This window comes from Drechmeria coniospora, chromosome 03, assembly GCF_001625195.1.
Source record: "Drechmeria coniospora strain ARSEF 6962 chromosome 03, whole genome shotgun sequence".
NCBI classification, from domain to species: Eukaryota; Fungi; Ascomycota; class Sordariomycetes; order Hypocreales; family Ophiocordycipitaceae; genus Drechmeria; species Drechmeria coniospora.
Window position 1 is genome coordinate 1,971,601 of NC_054391.1, and position 18,832 is coordinate 1,990,432.

Below are 18,832 nucleotides of genomic sequence, written 5' to 3' on the forward strand. Positions count from 1 at the left end.
TGTTGTATGTACTAGCCTTTTGTACTTCTACAGGCTCTTATATTAAACACTACACAATGTCTTATGTTATGTTTGTATAGTTACTGTGTTTGCATTATACATTACTAACCAAAACGAAGGTGCTTCTCATGATCGCTACCCTAACAGTCTGTTGGAACCTTGACATCCGGTTACGAGGCTGTCAAGGACTAGGGTACACTCCCGTAGGTACCTAAGCACTAAGTTGTAGGTACTTGAGTATGTACTGTATACTACGGAGTACTTACGGAGTGGAGTATTGCTTGCATGGTGACATTCACCTAGTCATCGCTGGCCACTCCTCTTCCTGCGAAGCACCTCGCCAGCGTTGCCTCCCCAAGCCCTCCACCCTCTCTGTGTGGTAGAACGATTGAAAGCATTCATGATGCCAAGAGTCCTTTGATACATCTCCTTCATTGCATCGCGCAATCATGTTTCGAGTCGCTGCGCACTCGGTCCGTCTCGCCACCAAAGGGTGGCCGACGACGAGGCGACGGCTCGCATCGACGACCTCGACGCAACTCCAACCCTCTAGAACGCCGGCATGGGCCGCCGGTGTTCTCTTTGCGGGGGTATCGGGCTATTACTTTGGCAAGGGTGCCAAAAAGCATGACGGCGGCAGTATCGTCGGCCCCATCGCCGCAACAGGAACCGACGGTATGGTGCCTGGCATGCCTCCGACCATGTCCGAGGACGATATCCCTGCCGAGTCGCCGGTCAAGGTCCTCGACCTCAAAGAGTCAAACGAGAAGATCAGACACCAATCGCACAGCTTTGTCTTTGACAGCCAGGATGGGAACACGGGGCGAGCGGACGTCGTCCGTGTATCGAGCAACCATCCGGTCGAGGATGAGTGGGCTTTGGCCGTCGCCGAGGGGCTTGGGGGCGGCAAGGCTCTGTACGCAGGCGTCTACGATGGCCATGCGTGAGTGAAACGTCGTGGAGAAACTTCCGGTGGCACACGGGCTAACATGGCTGATCAGCGGGTGGGCCACCTCGGCCATACTCAAGGAATCTCTTATCCCCTTCGTCTCTACCGCTCTCCGTAAGCTCTCCTCGGCCGACGGCGACAGCCTCGTCGATGGGGCCATCAAGAAAGCTTTTGTTTCTCTTGACGACCGTATTATGCGCAGGGCCAGAAGCGCGTTGGACGGCAGCCAAGACGATGGCTCCGCAGAAGCTGTACGCGCACTCGCCCCTGCCATCGCTGGCTCTTGCGCCTTGTTGTCCATATACGATCCCATCTCTTCGACCCTTCGCACGGCGGTCACGGGAGATTCGCGCGCCGTCCTGGGCTCGTGGTCCTCCGAGTCCGCTCGCTTCTCCGCTCACGCCCTGAGCGAGGACCAGACGGGCTTCAACAAGGACGAGTGCGACAGGCTCGAGGCGGAGCACCCTGGCGAGACGGCTGACATGATCGACCCCAAAACGGGACGGCTCATGGGCATCGCCATCACGAGAGCGTTTGGAGACCACCGCTGGAAGTGGCCCAACGACGTCGTGTCCGCTGCCCAGCTGCGCTTCTTCGCCTACGGACCCCGAGCCAAATCCAAGTCACCGCCCTACATGACGGCCCGACCCGAGGTGACGACGCGCAAAGTGGCGGCCGACGACTTTGTCATCCTCGCCTCGGACGGGCTCTGGGACGTCATCTCCAACGACGACGCCGTCGCCTGCATCCAGCGCTGGCTCGCCGCCAAGAAAGCCGGCCGAGCCGAGACTGTCACTCCGGCACCCTCAAAGTTCGCCGTCGGCGAGGACGGCTACGCCAGCTGGAAGGCCACGCCGGAAATGTTTGCTATCGAGGACCTCGACAGCGCCGCCGTCTGCCTGGTCAAGAATGCGCTCGGCGGTCGGAGGCGAGCCATGTTCTGCGGCGCCATGACGGCCTACGCGCCCGTGAGCAGGTATGTGAGGGATGATATGACCGTTCAGGTTATCTTCTTCCGCGATCCGTACAAGTCGTGACCTCTAGCCTGAGGGCATTCTTTCCCGCTCTTGCCGACTGAAAAAAAAATCGTGTACTATAACCTGGACGAGGTTTCTTCATCCTGCACCGTCCCATCCTAACAACGCCGGTTCTTGGGGTGCTCAATCATCCGAACTGCCCAGAGGTGACAATGATGCAACTCGTGCGTACTTGCGGTCTTACCCCTCCTCTCGTTCCGTCCCACCGCCCCTCGGCTTGGTTTGATGGAGTTAAAGATGGAGTGGAGATGATCTTCTTTTGTCCAATCCAGGTAACTGATGGATTCCATCGGCATGTCGGTGGATGGATCGGTGGGGATGGTATTATGTCGAGAACCAGGGGTGTGAGCTGGAGAACGAGACGATGGAACCTACCACCGTCACACGACTCCTTGGACTTCAACATAATTACCCGGTGCAGCCTTGGAACCCAGGCGTTAATACCGCATTATTCCAACCTTGCTTACATGCGTAGCCTTATCTCAATTTAAATGGTGCTGTTTTATACTTCAAATGCAGCCCCAGCCGGATGACGATGGGTTATCAGGCGAGTCACTGTCGACATGATCCCATTTCAGCCCATCGACGAAGACCAAATACGACTTGACATCAACCATGCGACATCAATAACCCGCATTTTCTGGAAATGTAGGCACTTATTCGTTGAAAGAATCAGGAGACGCCTGCGCCAGTCTGATTTGCAAGCAGCGACGGCCCCGAAAATGGCGGGGAGACCTTGTAGTTGGCATTTGTCCTTTTGGCCATTCTGCAAAGGGTACTGGGTCGTATGCACCAACGATCGAGATGTATAAGTTCAGTCGCTTGGCCTCTGAACTTCGGGAGCAGGAATTTACTCTGTATCCATACAAAAACGAACATACATCACGATGCGCATCACCGCCGTCCTGCCGACCATCACCTTGGCCTTCGCCTTTACCCGCGCAATTCCAACGGAGCCAAAGCCGTCGGAAAGCATTGAAATAAGCAAGCTCATCGTCCGCAAGTACGTGTCCGAGTCTGGCACCGCGATAAATGTCGTCGACTTCAAACTTGCGGGAAATGACGGAATCGGCATCGAATGTACGGCTCGAAACCCGGCCTTTCCAACGCCAAATGAAGTGACTACTTGCGGCAACTCCAAGTATCGCTTCAGCCTACACTCTGGAAATGCCGGGTCGGAATTCAGCCTTCGAGTATACCATGAGCTGGGCACAGCGTAAGTCACCTCTTACTCATTAGTCCATGATTCCCCATGAGGTCAGTGAAAGTTAACGACGATTCCCATCAGAGTTGGATATTATGGTCAGGGCAATGTGCCTACATACTGTCATGCTGGCGGCGATGGACCTGGAGACTATGTCTGTTTTCAGATTGCCCCTGTGGTGATTGTTATTGATAGTACGTCTCCTCCTGTTCACCCATGAACGACTCATATTGTGGGGATTCAGAAGCAATGGAACATGTAATAACCCACGAGTACTGAAAGAGTACTTTTCAACAAAGTACATGCGTGATTTAAATGGAAACGTTCTGGCTTCAGCAAGGCGATCGCGGACAAATAGCACCAGTGCAGACACAGTGAAGGGAAATGAGCAATAGCCATGTAATACAAATCACATACCTCGGCTCTATGAAACGCGGTCATGTAGTCTGGAGATTGGGCGGGTGCCGCATTGGGAGGCCATCTTCCACCCTGACGATGACGTTCGGACCAGGTTTTAATCCCACACATTACGCGTCGCCACGGACACGGACCCCAATACGCTCCGCTCCCATCGGTTCCACCCGGGTCAACGAAGCCATTTTAGAATCATTCTTCGATTATATCAGAAAACTGGCAATATATCATGGTGAAAATTCGACTCAGTGTGCGGTTAGTACTTTCGTTTTGTCGAATGTACCGAACTCTATCCAACTACCCCCGCGTGCTGGAAAACTCGATGAATGGACTGTTATGATGCCGGCAGCTGTAAATGTACTTAGCGTGCTTGGTCCAGGGGTAACTTTATCCTGTCGGTTTCAGCCCTCAGAATCTCACGACCAGCAAGCATAACTTGTGCATTGCTGTGTTCGCTGCCGGCCCTCTTGACAGGTGGGATGCACTACTTGCAATCAAGATTCCTCAGGGGTATCCTGCGAACGGGAATCGGCAAGATGTGGAGATGTGCGCAAGTGTCACAAGCATCAGTATCAGCACGTTATTACTCCTTACTTCTTGCCACCCTCCATCGGCTCAATGTGGGGCCGTGTATTGATATTGACCTACAGCTGAACCCTGAACAGAAAACTGGGTGACATGGCCATGGCCGGCAGTGCATACTTGAGTCATGAGTGATGCCTCGTGAGCGCTTATCGAAGTCGTTTGGCAACGTCACTGTATCACCTTGAATGTATACCGGGAGCTACCAGTCAGATTTACGGATCATCTCTTTGTGTTGATCGACCTTCTTCGCCCGCAGATGTCTGAGTGAGTGGATGTCTTCCCAAAAGACCACGCTCATTCTGGCTTCCATCTCGCACATAATCAGAAATCCATAGTGCTAGGTACTTCAGGGTAAGAACACTCATGTTGTCTGCCTGGTATTTTACTTTGTCAATGGTCCAGGACCAGCTCCTTCACAGTCAATAAGGCTTGCATTTGACAAAGGTAATCAAAGGTTAGCAAATACAGCCGATACCATTTGTTTCTGATATCGAGAGAGGCAAAATGCATATTCGTTTATTGCATGCGATATCGCTTATGACAAAAATAGAGTTTCACGGGAACGGAGTGTCCGTCTGATGAGCAAGCTGCCTGACTACACCGAATCCGAAACATGTAAAGAATTTAATCTTAATTTACGACGTATTTGTAAATGTATCCGATGGCCTTGGAATTTTTGTATCAAAGTAGATATTTGTTAGATCACCGTCCGGAATGTCGCAGTGCTGTCATGTCTGTGTGTGCAACATCCGGGCCTTCAACCTCGGTATGCTGAAGTGATCCGCCATCCTGGTCCAGGTAATGGCCTTGAAATTCTCCACCAAGCTTCCAGGTGGCCTTAACAAAGGATTTACATATATTGTATTTGCTGTGCTTATCTTGCCTGTGTGGTTGGTGAATGGGTCCGTGGGATCAGTAATCATCCTGGGTCATAGCCAAAGACACGGACGAGCAGCTTGCAATGTTACACTCATGGGTTTAAACAAACCAAATGGTATCACATTTATCTCTCAATCTGAAGCCATGTGAAAGGAGTAGTAAAGGAAATGTTCTCGAGATACTCGGTACATATTGTCATATCCCAGCAGGTGAAGCAAGGCTGTCCAGTTGCTAATCGTGAAATCCGCCAAGTTGAGAACGACACGGATTGCCTCTGGCTCTCAGGCGTAATAGTTTGCAGATATTAAAGTTAAACTGCCCATTATGATCAGGTATCTGACACTACGGTAAGCTTGGTTTTGACGGTGCTCCGGTCGGTCAGACTTGTCCTTGTGGCGTCCGTGCGGTTTCAGAAACGACAATTCAACTTTGTGCTCTCAACTGAACTATCAAATGATTTCCATCAAACATCCTGAAACAGCGGGCTCGCCATGAACCCTCGCAATAGACCGGCTCTTCTCGAGAGAGAATTCCTGCGGTGCCGCGGAGTTGCATGGCATAGATTTCGACCGATGTGTATTTAACAGGCCATGTCCTCACTATGACATTTCTTCTTCAATCCGACAACATCTACTTCAAGCTTTACACTATTATCTACTCTGATATTCTCGAATACCTTTTTATCATCCGTTTCAATTTTCGCAATAATGTATGTCAACATCGCCAATACGATTGCCAGCATCATGATGCTTTTGGCTGTGCCAAATGTTTACGCCGCCCCGGCCCAACAGGGTAAGCCTCTCGCGTTTTTATGCCTATCCTCACATCTGGTACATTTATGTCTATCCATTTATTCTCGCTAACAACTGCATCAGCGGGTTCCCAAGCTGCAGCGGCTCCGGCTCCGGCAGGTGGGCTTATCGGGAAGCTCCTGTCGGACCATGTAAAGTTCGTCTCGGAACCCGGGAGTGCCGCAGCTACTCCCGACCAAAGCAATCCGATTCTCAATGTTCACCGCGACGCCCATGCTGCAATTGACGGCGGCGTGTCTGCTATTGCCGGCGGCCTCGGCGGCGGCCTCGCTCCTGGAGCTGCCGCTTCCTCTGCGTTTAAGGAGTAGCTAAGCACATTTTCAGTACCGCCCATTTGACTCAACAGTAGTAAGTGTGATGGACGTGTGAGCAACATATTTTTGAGAGAGTGAGGTCTCAGGTCAAGTTTTCAACGTCCAGGTGGACGCTTTTCTCCTTTTCGTTGTCCGTCATCACACAGTCGGCGAGATTGCTGGATCTGGAAACTTTGGAACTCGGTGTGATAGATTTATGTTGCATTTGCTTGGACTGGAGGTGCCAGTTGGTTACCTGAGGGTAGGAGATTTGTACTTGATAATATAATAAATAAACCATGGTGAAGAACATGTCCCGGTTCTTAGGCCTTGACGGATCAGCTGTGGCACTATTCTACATGCCGACATTTCTTGCCAACGTTTCTTGACCTCTACTTCTTCGCAACGCGACAATTGCAATTTGTCATTGTGGTTTGTTCTTGACGATGTCCCAAATTCTTCATGATTCGGAGCGGAATTGATCCGATTTATTCATTTTACTATAAACATGTCCCCCTCGCCTAGAGAAACCAATTGAGATGGAACATGTCTCAATGCGTAAGGAATGAACGAAGGTAAATCTTGTGGGCGCCTGCAGTCTGTCCCGCACAGGTCGACTCCCATCAGCCGGCGGTGCCAACTTACCAGGAGATGATCTTGTAATCGCCATGGAAGCTGCCATCGAAGAGGACTTTGATGTCGATGTGGACCCAGAGTTCGTTTCCGTTCTTGAGATAAAACTTGAGCTGTCCTTTGGCGAGGCCCAAGTTGACCTTGACAACGACGCCTTCCTTGATATTTCCGTAGATGTTGCCTAGGTTGATGCCCAGAACGCTGATGATGAGACCTATCTCATATGTGTCGGTGTCGATGTAGCCGGTGAGCTAGTCATCGTCAACTCTTGACACGATAATTTGCTCCATTTATCACGGGTAAATGCCTACCTTGACCGGTCCGAAGGACCAGCTGAATTCCTTGCGGCCCTTGCCTCGTCCTGGAGCTGGTGGTGGCAGGTTGTGAGCCACCTCGGTCTGCGTGGCAATCCACACATTCTCTCCCTCTTCGGGGGCGGTGAGAATCACAATGGCACCTGATACGAAGCGTTAGACAATCGACTCCAACTTTGTGGAGGTGGGACGACCTTACCAATGTTTGTCTCATTGGGAATGATCTGGTCACCAATGCAGGGAGTAGCCATTTTTGATGAGTAGTGAATGAATATGCTGCTAGAGGGAGATATGGATGCGTTTCTGAGATTTGAATGACTCTGTGTGAGGCTTGAGGAAGTGCTCAAAACAGAAAGAAAAGGGGAACACGGACAGCTTTTATCGTCTTTCTTTCTGTCAATTTTTTTTTCACGCTCGCACAGGTTATGAAAGAGGCATCAGGTCATTATTGGTCATATAATGATGATAATTACAGATGCATGCAGATCGGGACTCAACAGGTTGTCAAGATGGCATTTCTGGACTCCATGCATGTCAGAGTCTCAACAAGTTGCCAAGGCTGTATCTGTGTACAGAGCTAGTTAAGCACAGTAATGTCATTTTCTTGCACTTCTTCATAAAAGTATCCCTGCACGAAGAGGCAGCACAATTATACCAGTTTCAATCAACATTTCTCGCGGACTCGCGTACGAGGAGGGGGGGCAAACACTCGTACTTGGGATCGACATGTCACACAGGTCTCCTGCGATGCGGCCGGTATCTCAAAACCCCTCCTTTAGGCGTTTGATGGCGGTGGCTATGTTCATCATGCCATCCATTACTCACATGATTCCATTGTCCATGGACGCCGGGCCGTTGAGGAAGGAATTGAATTGGGCATTTGGGGGCAAAAAACAACTATTTCGACCTGGTCATATACTTTCTTTGTACTCTGATTCCCATCTTGCAGATAGATGAGCTCTGGCTGGCATAAGGCGTCTCATTCTTGCCTACGTCACGTACATCTATCAGCATGAGCCAATTGAGACCAGAATGGCATGGGCCATCAACCATGCGTCCACTTGCATGCAGTATATACACCATCCCGAGGGGTTTGCCGGTTTGAAGTTGGGGATCTGCTACATCCCGAGGGGATTGCGTATGACCGATGCAAGGACTAAAGAACAGCCAACAGAAACCTCGGGATACTGCATGTGCAGTCATACGTCTCACAACTCAGGTCCACATCGGCAATTGCTCAGAAATGTTGCCGAAACGCTTCTGAATCAAGATAATTGCGGGGGAGGGGATGCCGTGACACACACATCGAGCCGGCAGCTGACGAATGCCGCAGTCGTTCAGCCAATGTGCTCCTGCATGGCAAAATAATGAAGGGTGGTTGGGATTCAGTTTTGCGGCAGTAACTTGCTAGATATTATCGGTTCATTGGGTGAGATATCCCAAATGCACGACATTAAATCAACGTCCTGAATGCGGTGCGGCCCGTCCACGGCTCGCTCCCTTGGTCCCGTTGGGCTCGTCCACATACTCGTGCATGTCCTGAAGTCATACTTGCATGCAATGGGTCGTATTTTATGTCTTTATGAAGAAATGTCAAGATATTGTGGCTAGCTGACCGGGATTGATCGGAGCTGGCCGTAGCGGTCAGCATCGACGTCTTGGCTGTTCAGCCGTCAGCACGACAAGAATTTGGTCACAACGCCTGGTTTACGCTTGTCGTGATATAGCATCCAATTAAAATATTAAGAACATCCGCTAGTCGTTAATTGTGGCTTGCGGCGTATCATCGCGAGTTTGCTTTCTGAAGCTATTGAAAGGTGGTTTTTGCCTTGTCTTGATATTAGCATGAGAGTGTGTCAGTACGGAGTAGACGGCAAAGCTATGTGCAAGCTCAATGAAGATGTTCTTGGTTGCCTGAGAAAATTAGGCTACATGAGCCGTCTGCATGAGAATGAAGCGTCACTTATCGTCACAGTAAGACAAACTAGTTCACAAGCATTTTCTTTGGACGCTGCACCTGCCCAGCTTATATTCTCTGGCATCCTGATATTTCTTCAAACCTTTGTTTGAAACACATTTTTGACACCAAATATCGATAATGGCCGAAAAACCTTCGTATGTTACGTACTGTGCTTCTGACGCTCTCCTGCAGGATGAGCATGTACCCCTGAGCAATCTCGTCTCGGAAGACGGTTCCCCTGATCATCTCGCACTGCGAAAGGACGCCTTCTGGCGTAATGGAAAGAAGTTGAAGGTTCGCTTCCTCAATGGCACCCCTTTTGTTCAGGAAAAAGTCCGGTACTACGCCCAGATCTGGGAAGAGTTTGCCAACATTGATTTCCAATTCATTATCGAGGGTGATGCCGAGATTCGCGTTGCCTTTAAGTGGAAGGGCGATCGTGGCTCCTGGTCACACATCGGAACTGATGCTGTCCGACTGACCATTGGCCAAACATCGCCCACCATGAACTTTGGCTGGTTCGACGAAGAGACGCGAGAGGAAGACTTTGCTCAAACAACGGTTCACGAGTTCGGCCACGCTCTCGGCTGCATCCACGAGCACCAAAGCCCAGTTTCTTCGATCAAGTGGAACGAGCCCAAGGTGATTGAAGAATGCAAGAAATTAGGATGGGATGAAGCAACGACTCGTCACAACATTCTCAACAAGGCCGGCTCCAAGGGCACCTATAACTCCAACTTTGATCGCAACTCAATCATGTGCTACTTTTATCCGGCCGACTGGACCCTCGACGGAAACGGAACACCCAAGAACCTTGTGATGTCGGCAATGGATAAGAGTTTCATAGGCAAAATGTACCCGTTCCGAACCCGTGATGAGGGTCAGCTCGCTGTGACGGACATCCGTCCCTGGTACCCCCCCGTGGCACTTAATTCCCGTTCCATTACCTTCAGCACGCCATACTTGCAGATACCAAAGATTGTCCTCGGTCTCACACAGCTGGATCAGTCGTTTGCCTCCAATGTCCGCATTCGGTTGCAGGCCACTCCAATTCGCGAGACAGACTTCACTCTCAATATGGATAGTTGGCAAGACACAGACCTATACAATGCGGGGGCCACCTGGCTTGAGTTTTCCCAAGACGAGACGAGCTTCGAAGGTGAGGAGCTCTAACCAACTTCAACTGACGATCTGCTAACGAATTCCACTTCCCTTCAGTTGGTGACTTTATCACATTGGACCATCGCCCTTTGGGCATCCAGCCCAAGCCTGACGTAGATGGTGTTCGTCGCGACGTCTTGCACGTCGACTTTCCCGAGAACAAGTTCAAAGAGGCCCCCAACGTCATGGTATGGATCAAGGGGTTTGAAATGGCCAAAGGAGCCAACTGGCGGCTTCGAGTACTCGCAAAAAACATCACAGAAACAGGCTTCGACCTGGCAGTCGAGTCCTGGGCTGACACCGTAGCTGTCAGTGCAAGTTGCACCTGGGTGGCGTACCCCAGAAACCAGGAGGGTGTCTTGAATGGTCGCGTTTGCTCCTCCGACTACCGCACCTGGTACCCAGCCAAAGCGCAGAACAGCGGGGCGGTCGCGTTTTCCAAGCCGTTTGACAGAATTCCCAAGGTCTACATCGCCTTGAACGAGCTGGACATGGACTCGTCTCGCAACTTGCGAATCAAGGCGTTTGCGGACAAGATTACGGCCAAGGGCTTCACCTGGCACGGAGACACCTGGGCGGACAGCCTGCTGTATGCCGTGGGGATGGATTGGATCGCATTCGGGTGATAAATGCATATGAACCGGTGAGTAAGGGTGAGGGGTCGGGTTGAGAATGAGGATGACCTTGCGTGGCAGGTATCCGGATTGAGGTCCGGGACAAGGGGATAGGGGTTGATGAGATGCTCACCTGTGCACCTACGTACGTAGAACGCCTTCATACAAGCCACGGATTTTTCTCTCTTTCTTCATGCAAGTTGCATGACGAATTTCTCCTGCAAGAGAAAACTGAATCAATTTTGGTTCGCATTCTTCGTACACACCACAAACTGGAGTGAATCTGCAGCCAAAGCTGAACCCCTGTCATGCGTCCAAACTCCGGTACCAACTTGAGAGTACTGTTACGCGCATGCCAGCTTTTACCCCCAGCCTGAGCGCAATCACAACGTGAGACAAGGCTGTGAAAAGAGGAAACATTCACCGTCGAGAATAAGCGGATATGTACGGAGTGTCTGCTTGCAGTTTATGAGGCGTTGTATACGTTCGGCGGGGGGAGCCCCCAGCCTCAGCTGGCGGTATCCCGCTTTCAGCTCCAGGAAAGCACTTTGTCAGTGGAGGCGTCACAGTGACGCTGACGATTCACCCCATCTGGACACTTGTATGTGATATCTGAGGATTTGCAAGAGGTGGTGTCCACGAGACGATTAATGCTCGAGCTGTATATCTAAGGCAGACTGTGTCATCGACTTGGGGGCCCAAATGCAACTACGTGTACTGTGCACGTAAGCAGCTCCTGCAGCTCGATACTCATTTCAATGGCTGGGAAAGCAGTTCTCCTGCTGGCGTCTCTCGCCCTTCAGGTATCTGCCTTGACACTACCCGGTTTGCCGCAGTTGACATTGCCATGGGGCAAGTGGGAGGCGACCCCTTCCCCTGGTGACCCAAATGTAGGATGCATAGTCATATTTTGATGCTAAAGGATAATAAAACGGCATCATCCTATGGCCATGGGCAGACGGAGCTGACGGATGGAACATACAGATATACCTGTTCCAAAACGTTCGCTTCGGAGCCAAGCCTGAACGCTTCGGTGCCCCAACGTTTCCAAACTGGCGCAGCAATACAATTCAAAGGGTGACACAGAACACCAGCTGCATTCAGATCGATCCTTCGCAGCTCAAGAAGCCACCAGGTGGTAAAGATCCACTCGGAGACCCCAGCGATGCCGACCTGACGGAGACGGAGGACTGTCTTTTCCTCGACATATACGCGCCTGCCTCGGCCTTTCAACCAGGGGCTCGGCCCCTGCCAGTTGTTGTATGGATCTATGGAGGTGCCTTCGCCTTCGGCACCAAGAATCAGGCCGGCCCGCTCTACACGGGACAGTCGGTGTTGCATGCCTCCGGCTACCAGACCATATTCATCGTCGGCAACTACCGAGTCGGCGCCTACGGATGGCTTGCCGGAGACTACATGCAAAAAGTAGGTCAACCAAACGCCGGCTTGCACGACCAAGCGTTGTTGTTTCGCTGGGTACAAAATTACGTCCGACAGGTCGGGGGCGACAGGAACCGAGTCAGTGCCTGGGGAGAGTCTGCCGGTGCCGGCTCCATCTTGCACCATGTCACCCGAGAGGACGGCCGAGTTGACCCCCTATTCAGCACGCTCGCCGTTCAAAGTCCAGCTTTTGAATGGGCCTGGGACAACACGCCGGGGGGGAGGCTCGACAACCTGTACAGGAACTTTTCCCTCCTTGCAGGCTGCAGCTTTGACTTTAATATTACTTGTCTGCGATCCGCCAGTGGAAAGAAACTGGCCCGAGCGAATCAGCAACTGTTCAACAACGTGAGGCAAACAGGCCTCTTCCCTGTCGGTCCTGCCGTGGATGGAAAATGGATCAAGTCCATTCCTACGCTGGCTTTTGCACAAGGTAAGAGTCGAGAACGACAAGCCGACGCCCTTCCTGGTGCCCATGCTAACATCAGAGGAACAGGCAAGTTCTGGAAAGGCATCAAGTCGGCCATCATATCGCATTGCGCCAACGAGCCCCATTCGTTCACGCCACCAGACATTGATAACCAAACACGGTTTGACGAATTCCTCACTACCTTCCTCCCTGGTGCTGTGTTGGAACCCGAGAGGGACAAAATCAGGGCACAGTACGACTGCTTGACCAAATTTGGCGGCGACTTCCAGGAATGCATCGCTACGGTGATCAGGGACGCTTCCTTCACCTGCAATACCCGAGACCTTTTCGACTCGTACTCAGATAGATCGTACATGATGCACTACGGTTTCCCGCTGGACAAATATGCCTATCACGCGAGCGACCTGATTCCCTTGTTCATGAACAACCGCACCGAGGCCGAGCAGTTGCTGATCAAGAGCGGGCTTAACGAAACGATAGCCGGACTCTACGCCGGTTCTCTTAACGACAAGGTCAAGCAGTATTATCAAAATTACTTTGCATCGTTTGCCCTGTCCGGAAATCCAAACAGGTTGCTGCCCAGCCCACCAAGGCAATGGCCGATCGCCAATGGGGCACGAGATCAGCTGTCGGACGTCATGCACGTCGGTTGGGCCTTTTCCAAAGAGCACGTCTTTCAACTCGACGAAGACGAGCAGAATAGCTCAAGTGCCTGTTCCTTTTGGACAGAGATCGCCAAGGACATCACTCAACATCGGACGGCTGGTCAGGGACACGGCTCTCCGTCCCAGGGTCCAGGCGAGGCGGATGAGCTCTAGGAAAAATGATTTATCCGTTCAGGTGGTAATAATGAAAATCTCGTCAATTTTGTTCGATGAAATCCGTGTGTAAATAATCAGGCACGTCGGTCGATTCTGCGATGGCCTCGGCCAAGGATCGTCGTGACGAGCAAGCGTTCGTTGGTTGGTTGTGCGGAGAATCGATGGGCACGATGACGATGAAATTTTTGTAGGGAAGGGACATATGAGATGTTCGATTCTGAATAGTTCGCGGCTCATTGGTGAATGCTTTCCATTCTCCTCCGAGATGACTGTCGGAATCGTTCGCTGGAAACACTTGACCAGGCTCAGGCTTTGTACCCCTTCCGATGAGATGATTGATGATTTCTGTGCCAAATCATAAGCATACTTGCCAGTGGACATATACTAGCACAAACGGTGCTTGAGGCCTGCAGGAATGGTTGCCATATCGGCGGCGGCTATAAGGTGATAGCCATGCCCGAATCAAACCCATGCGCGTCCTTCTTGGACTTTTTTCCTTCCGACTCCGGCTTTATACTTCCTGGCAGGACATAACCTCGCTGATTGGATACGACCCTGATGCCGTCGCGCATGAAATCGGCTGAATAACGTGTGTGGCCAAAGTTCCAGACCTTGACGCCGTCCCATCCCCCCTGCTCGAGGAGACGGGTCGCAAATGCAGGGGTCCACGGATTATTCGTGTGCTCGGGGCGAGAAGTGCCGTCAATGCAAGGTGCGTGATGCGTGGCGACTAACAGGCGCCTCTTAGAATTCTCCATCTGCGAGAGCTGCGACAGCTTCTCACGAAGCCAGGACAGGTCCTCGCCATGCATCTGGTTATGCATCGGGATTGACCACCCTTCTATTTTCTTCATATCGCTCACTTTAGACTCGACGGCGCTGTACGCACATTCGGGGATCGCAGACCAGAGCGTGCGGCCGAGTATCGTCAGCCTGGAATCGGCATCATCCCATCGGGCTCGATGAAGGAGAACGACGCTTTCTGCGACAGAGGGTTCCTGGCAGAGACGGCGGGCGGCATCAAGGCCCGAGCTGTAGCCAAGGCCGTAGAACTCGTGATTTCCCAGCACTAGGAACACTCTTTTGTATCGCGATACTTGCGCCTCGAGGAAGTTCAGGTACCCTTGATAGTCAATGAGGCGGCCGATGTCACCGCCCAGAAGGAGAAACGGTGCCGATGCTGGAAAGGTACAGGACGCATACTGCTGGCCGATCTCGAGATGGAGGTCGGAGAGGATTTGCACTCGCGAGCGCGACGGGCGCAGTCGCGTTGGGATAATGCTCCATGGCATTATTGTTCACGACTGGAAGCGGGGTGAAGAAAGGGCATGATAGTATGCCAGCAACATGGCCAAACTGGTTCGGCGCCTTGATGTTACAGTACCTGAGTAATAATACTTAGCAACTGCTCGTACCGGTACCAGGCATATCGCCAGGCACTACCTAGTACGGAGTACAGCACGTAAGTACAGTACTCCGTACAGTAACAAGTATTGATAATTGTCATTCCTCTTTAAGCCACGCTAACGCTAGTATTAAAAGGAGAGCCTGGCACAGTCAGGAGAGCACTGTGCTTCGTCATTAATCAACGGTTTTGTACGGAGTACGGAGTAGCGGTACCTACCTAGGTTCTAGGCGACTACGAGCAAGTACTGTTGGTGTACAAGAAGCTTTACATACATAACGATCACTATTACTCCGACCTCCGTACGAGTTTCTGTAAATAATAATTTCTTCAGCAAGTACCTACTCCGTACTCGTTGTAAATTATCAATGCTCCGTGCGGAGCGTTCACACCGCAAGTTGCGAGTGGTCCGTAACACCTTGAACATCGTCACTGAAGCTCCGAAAATATTCTCGAAATCCGACCAACATACAACGGGTTATCTGCATCAACTTCATCATCAGATCGATTGGCCTATATATATCTCGCTTACCTTAACTCATGACAGAAGCTGGATGTCCGTGGCCGCCGCATCATGGACTCGACGCTTGTCAACATCGCCACCCGTACCCTGAAGCACCATGGTGTACCCGTTTGCATTGTCGGAGAGCTTGCACGGAATTACTACAACGTTCTCCGGGTCTGCCATGTTCGTCCACCAGCCGACAGGCCTCTGTGAATTGATGGTATCTAATTCTGCAACCAGGACCTAGAAATCTGCGTCCCCGAAACCAGTTCACTTGTTGCAGCTGGCCTCTTGTGCTCCACGCGGCTCTTTGAACCGTGGGTTCATGATGGAAACTTCAACAACTACACCGAGTACAAGCGCGGCATGTCTCGCGTACGGACGGCCGGCTGTGCCAGCCCTTCTCGGTCCATGGTCATATTTCCCGCCTCCTTGTTCGGCCTCGATCCGATTGAGCATGTACTCGTACCGCCTGGTGTCGACCGGCAAGCTAGATGACATTGCCACCCTGCGGCTTCCTCGCCTGGTACCGCCCCTCAAGGACATGGCCAGCCGGTACTTGAACGCGGCGGATGACGTGGCCATGATTGCCGCCGAGCAGCTCGTTGACGACATGAACCTTTGACGCGTTGTGGGTCGAAAGAAACCTCGCAGGCGCGGATGCCGCCTTGGTCGCCCTCATTGAGACTCAGGCAGCAGGGGTGTGGTACTTGTAGTGATGTTGCGCAGGCCGGTTTGGCTTGCGGGTTTGCGTCACAACCTACTTGTTCGAAGTGTGCAAGTACGTGCATTATTGGAGTCGCCAGCATTGGCAGGCATTCGCCCAGTACTCACCAAGTCCAACGTTCCGGGACAGCTGATCCATATGGCACTAATATTACTCCATATTTACAACTATGTCATGTACAGTACAAGTAAGTACTTGCCGAGTACGGGGTATTACTGATGTGCTAAATATCAAGTGTCATTCCGTCGTTGTTGAGTACATGTGGCATTGCGTAGTGCTATAATTCCACCGTACTAGCCAGCTAACAAAGCTTCTGAGCTTCCGAACTCAATACACCTCACCTCGGTGACCATCGCATGCACACATGCACACATGCCATCTCACGGCACTGTCCACAATGCGCACGCGAACCTCGAACCGCACCAAGACTTTTACGGTGGAAAGGTACGAATTCGACAGCAGCAGCGATGACAAAGACGTTGAGCCACCTCGAAAGCGCAAAAACGCCGAAGAACGCGATGCAAACTTTGACGACGCCCTTGATGCCAACGAAGCTCTGGACGAGGACGAAGAGAGCGACAACGAAAAGGAGGATGCCGTTCTCGCCGAGTCCGACGCTGCCGGCCCCTCCGCTGACACGCCTCACAAGTGGCCGAGAAGTCACATCTCCCGTCATCGACGCAAGCCCCTCAAGGCACGGCTGCCGGCTGGTAGCGCATTGGCGTACCGCGACATCGACCCTGTGCCGCCCGACAGCCACGCAGTCAAGAGCTACGTCGGTCCTTACTCGCGCACCATCCGAGGTCTGGCCATGGTCGAGATGTGGTACGGGCCGACGCTCTCCAAGATCCGCTTGGCGCAAAGGCTGCTCGACCGCTGGATTGGCTGGACCGTACTGCCGCCCAAGGTCGTCGCCCACGACGAGCACCTTGGTCTCCGCGCCGTCTGGACACCTGGTTTTTTCGAGGGCGAGGCTAGATTTGCCCTCTCGTGGATGGAGCGCGTGAGAAGCAGCCTGGCTCGTGGCCATGGACCACCCCAGCTGCGGCAGCTGTCCTCGGACGAGGCCGCGCCGTACCAGCTCTCGTCCGGGTCCCTGCCCGTCCTCGTCGGTCCGTATCCTAACCAGTCGGAGATTTGTCTGGCGCCCACCGAGGCCTGCTCCATCGCCCATTCGGGTCTACCTTTTGCCAAAGATGAAGACGCCACCAAGATGGCCGGCGGCTGGGTGCTCGATGCCGCCGGCATCGTCATCGGCATGGATTGGGCACCGCGCAGCCGGGAGCTGGCCGTCCAGGTGCTCGCCCTCGCCGTCATCCCGCACGCGGACCAGAGGAACTACAACTTTGAGGTCGAGCACCAGAAACCAGATTTTGAAAGGCATGGCGTCGTGCAGATATGGGCCTTTCGAGGAGACAAGTCCCAACACAATGTCGCGAGGCCTTCCACTCTTCCGCCGCGGCTGCAGAGGACCCTGTGCTTCGATTACGGCCGTGCGAGGAGGGTCAGATGGAGCCCCGGCTGTGAATTGCTAGCCGTCCTGTGCGGTGACGGCAGGATATGCATCGTCCAGGTCGACTGCGACGACGAGGGGGAACGGGGTTACGGTCCGCAACATCACCATGCCACACCTTCATCGCCGTGCCACTCACTGACTAGTCGTGAGCAGAAATGGTCCAGAATCCCGTCGCTTCATTGCTCCTGTCGAACGAGCAAGCCGTCAAGGCCACCGCGATGGCCTGGGTCTCGCTTAACCGCCTCGTGGCAGGCTACTCGGACGGCTCCATCGCCCTCTGGTCCGTCCACCCGCCTTGCCTCCTCTCGCGACACCCCACCCACCACAGCGCCGTTGTCGACATCGCCACCGGCTATCCAGCCATGCCCTATCTCGTCGCCTCCACTCCCGTCGGAGGTTCGGCCAAGCTCTTCGACCTGCGCGCTCCGAGCATCGAGACGACCGAGGTGCAGACCAACGCCGTCAACTGGCAGCCCAACCTGCTCTCCTGGAGCGACCACACCCAGGGCTTCTACTCGACTTACCCCTCGGCGAACGCGCTCAACACCATGGTCGGTTTTATGAATCACCGGCATTTCCCCCTCGTCCGCCGAGTCTTTACGAGCGATTGTTTCCTCGCCTGCCTGTCCGTCGGCAAGACGCACCCCTTCCTCCTCGTCGGCACCACCGACGGCTCGCTCTGGTCTCTGAACCCGCAGGGGGAGCTGTTCAAGGCCCGGCGCCCGCCCCAGGACCGCCTCCGCATCTTCCAGCACCGCCACCGCTCCGCCGACATGTTTCCCCAACATTCGCCGGCATCCGCCCGCGGCGCCTCGCAGATAATCCACGGCTTCGCCATGGAAAAGAACCTGCACGGCCCGGCCGAGGCGAAGCCGGCGCCGAAGAAGTTCAAGAAGGCAAAGAAGGCCGACGAGGCCGACGAAGGTGGCGCCGACGACGAACCAGCCGCGCTCGCGGACCCTACCCGCGGCATCGTTCACGAGCTTGGCACGAGGATCACCGTGGTCGAGTGGAATCCAAACGTCGAGTACGGGTGCTGGGCTGCAGCGGCCATGGCCTCGGGTTTGGTGCGCGTCATGGATCTCGGGCTCGAGAACGTCGGCGACGGGGATGGCTGATGGTCATGTTTTTCT

The 18,832-nt window shown here is 53.0% G+C and overlaps 8 protein-coding genes across 8 annotated transcripts; 6 read left to right on the forward strand and 2 right to left on the reverse strand.

The window, feature by feature from the left end:
- Nucleotides 1-449: 449 nt before the first annotated feature.
- DCS_06411 (pyruvate dehydrogenase) lies at nt 450-1,986 on the forward strand (the record flags this gene model as incomplete). The annotated part of the gene is made up of 2 exons (XM_040803701.1): nt 450-943; nt 1,002-1,986. 2 exons carry the CDS (start codon nt 450-452, stop codon nt 1,984-1,986), a joined length of 1,479 nt encoding a protein of 492 aa, XP_040653805.1.
- An 887-nt stretch (nt 1,987-2,873) lies between these two features.
- DCS_06412 (uncharacterized protein) lies at nt 2,874-3,410 on the forward strand (the record flags this gene model as incomplete). Its single annotated transcript, XM_040803702.1, has 2 exons — nt 2,874-3,202; nt 3,275-3,410. The coding sequence occupies 2 exons, from the start codon at nt 2,874-2,876 to the stop codon at nt 3,408-3,410; spliced, it is 465 nt and encodes a 154-aa protein (XP_040653806.1).
- Nucleotides 3,411-5,775: 2,365 nt separating this feature from the next.
- DCS_06413 (uncharacterized protein) lies at nt 5,776-6,188 on the forward strand (the record flags this gene model as incomplete). The annotated part of the gene is made up of 2 exons (XM_040803703.1): nt 5,776-5,860; nt 5,944-6,188. The coding sequence occupies 2 exons, from the start codon at nt 5,776-5,778 to the stop codon at nt 6,186-6,188; spliced, it is 330 nt and encodes a 109-aa protein (XP_040653807.1).
- Nucleotides 6,189-6,814: 626 nt separating this feature from the next.
- Nucleotides 6,815-7,371, reverse strand: DCS_06414 (uncharacterized protein; the record flags this gene model as incomplete). The annotated part of the gene is made up of 3 exons (XM_040803704.1): nt 6,815-7,057; nt 7,118-7,263; nt 7,320-7,371. 3 exons carry the CDS (start codon nt 7,369-7,371, stop codon nt 6,815-6,817), a joined length of 441 nt encoding a protein of 146 aa, XP_040653808.1.
- Nucleotides 7,372-9,218: 1,847 nt separating this feature from the next.
- DCS_06415 (acetylcholinesterase) lies at nt 9,219-13,543 on the forward strand (the record flags this gene model as incomplete). The annotated part of the gene is made up of 4 exons (XM_040803705.1): nt 9,219-10,239; nt 10,299-10,830; nt 11,598-11,745; nt 11,840-13,543. The coding sequence occupies 4 exons, from the start codon at nt 9,219-9,221 to the stop codon at nt 13,541-13,543; spliced, it is 3,405 nt and encodes a 1,134-aa protein (XP_040653809.1).
- A 440-nt stretch (nt 13,544-13,983) lies between these two features.
- Nucleotides 13,984-14,838, reverse strand: DCS_06416 (calcineurin-like phosphoesterase; the record flags this gene model as incomplete). The annotated part of the gene is made up of 1 exon (XM_040803706.1): nt 13,984-14,838. The coding sequence occupies one exon, from the start codon at nt 14,836-14,838 to the stop codon at nt 13,984-13,986; it is 855 nt and encodes a 284-aa protein (XP_040653810.1).
- A 687-nt stretch (nt 14,839-15,525) lies between these two features.
- On the forward strand, nt 15,526-16,081 carry DCS_06417 (uncharacterized protein; the record flags this gene model as incomplete). Its single annotated transcript, XM_040803707.1, has 3 exons — nt 15,526-15,639; nt 15,697-15,824; nt 15,913-16,081. 3 exons carry the CDS (start codon nt 15,526-15,528, stop codon nt 16,079-16,081), a joined length of 411 nt encoding a protein of 136 aa, XP_040653811.1.
- Nucleotides 16,082-16,580: 499 nt separating this feature from the next.
- On the forward strand, nt 16,581-18,817 carry DCS_06418 (transcription factor TFIIIC complex subunit Tfc6; the record flags this gene model as incomplete). Its single annotated transcript, XM_040803708.1, has 2 exons — nt 16,581-17,790; nt 17,853-18,817. The coding sequence occupies 2 exons, from the start codon at nt 16,581-16,583 to the stop codon at nt 18,815-18,817; spliced, it is 2,175 nt and encodes a 724-aa protein (XP_040653812.1).
- Between the last annotated feature and the right edge of the window lie 15 nt (nt 18,818-18,832).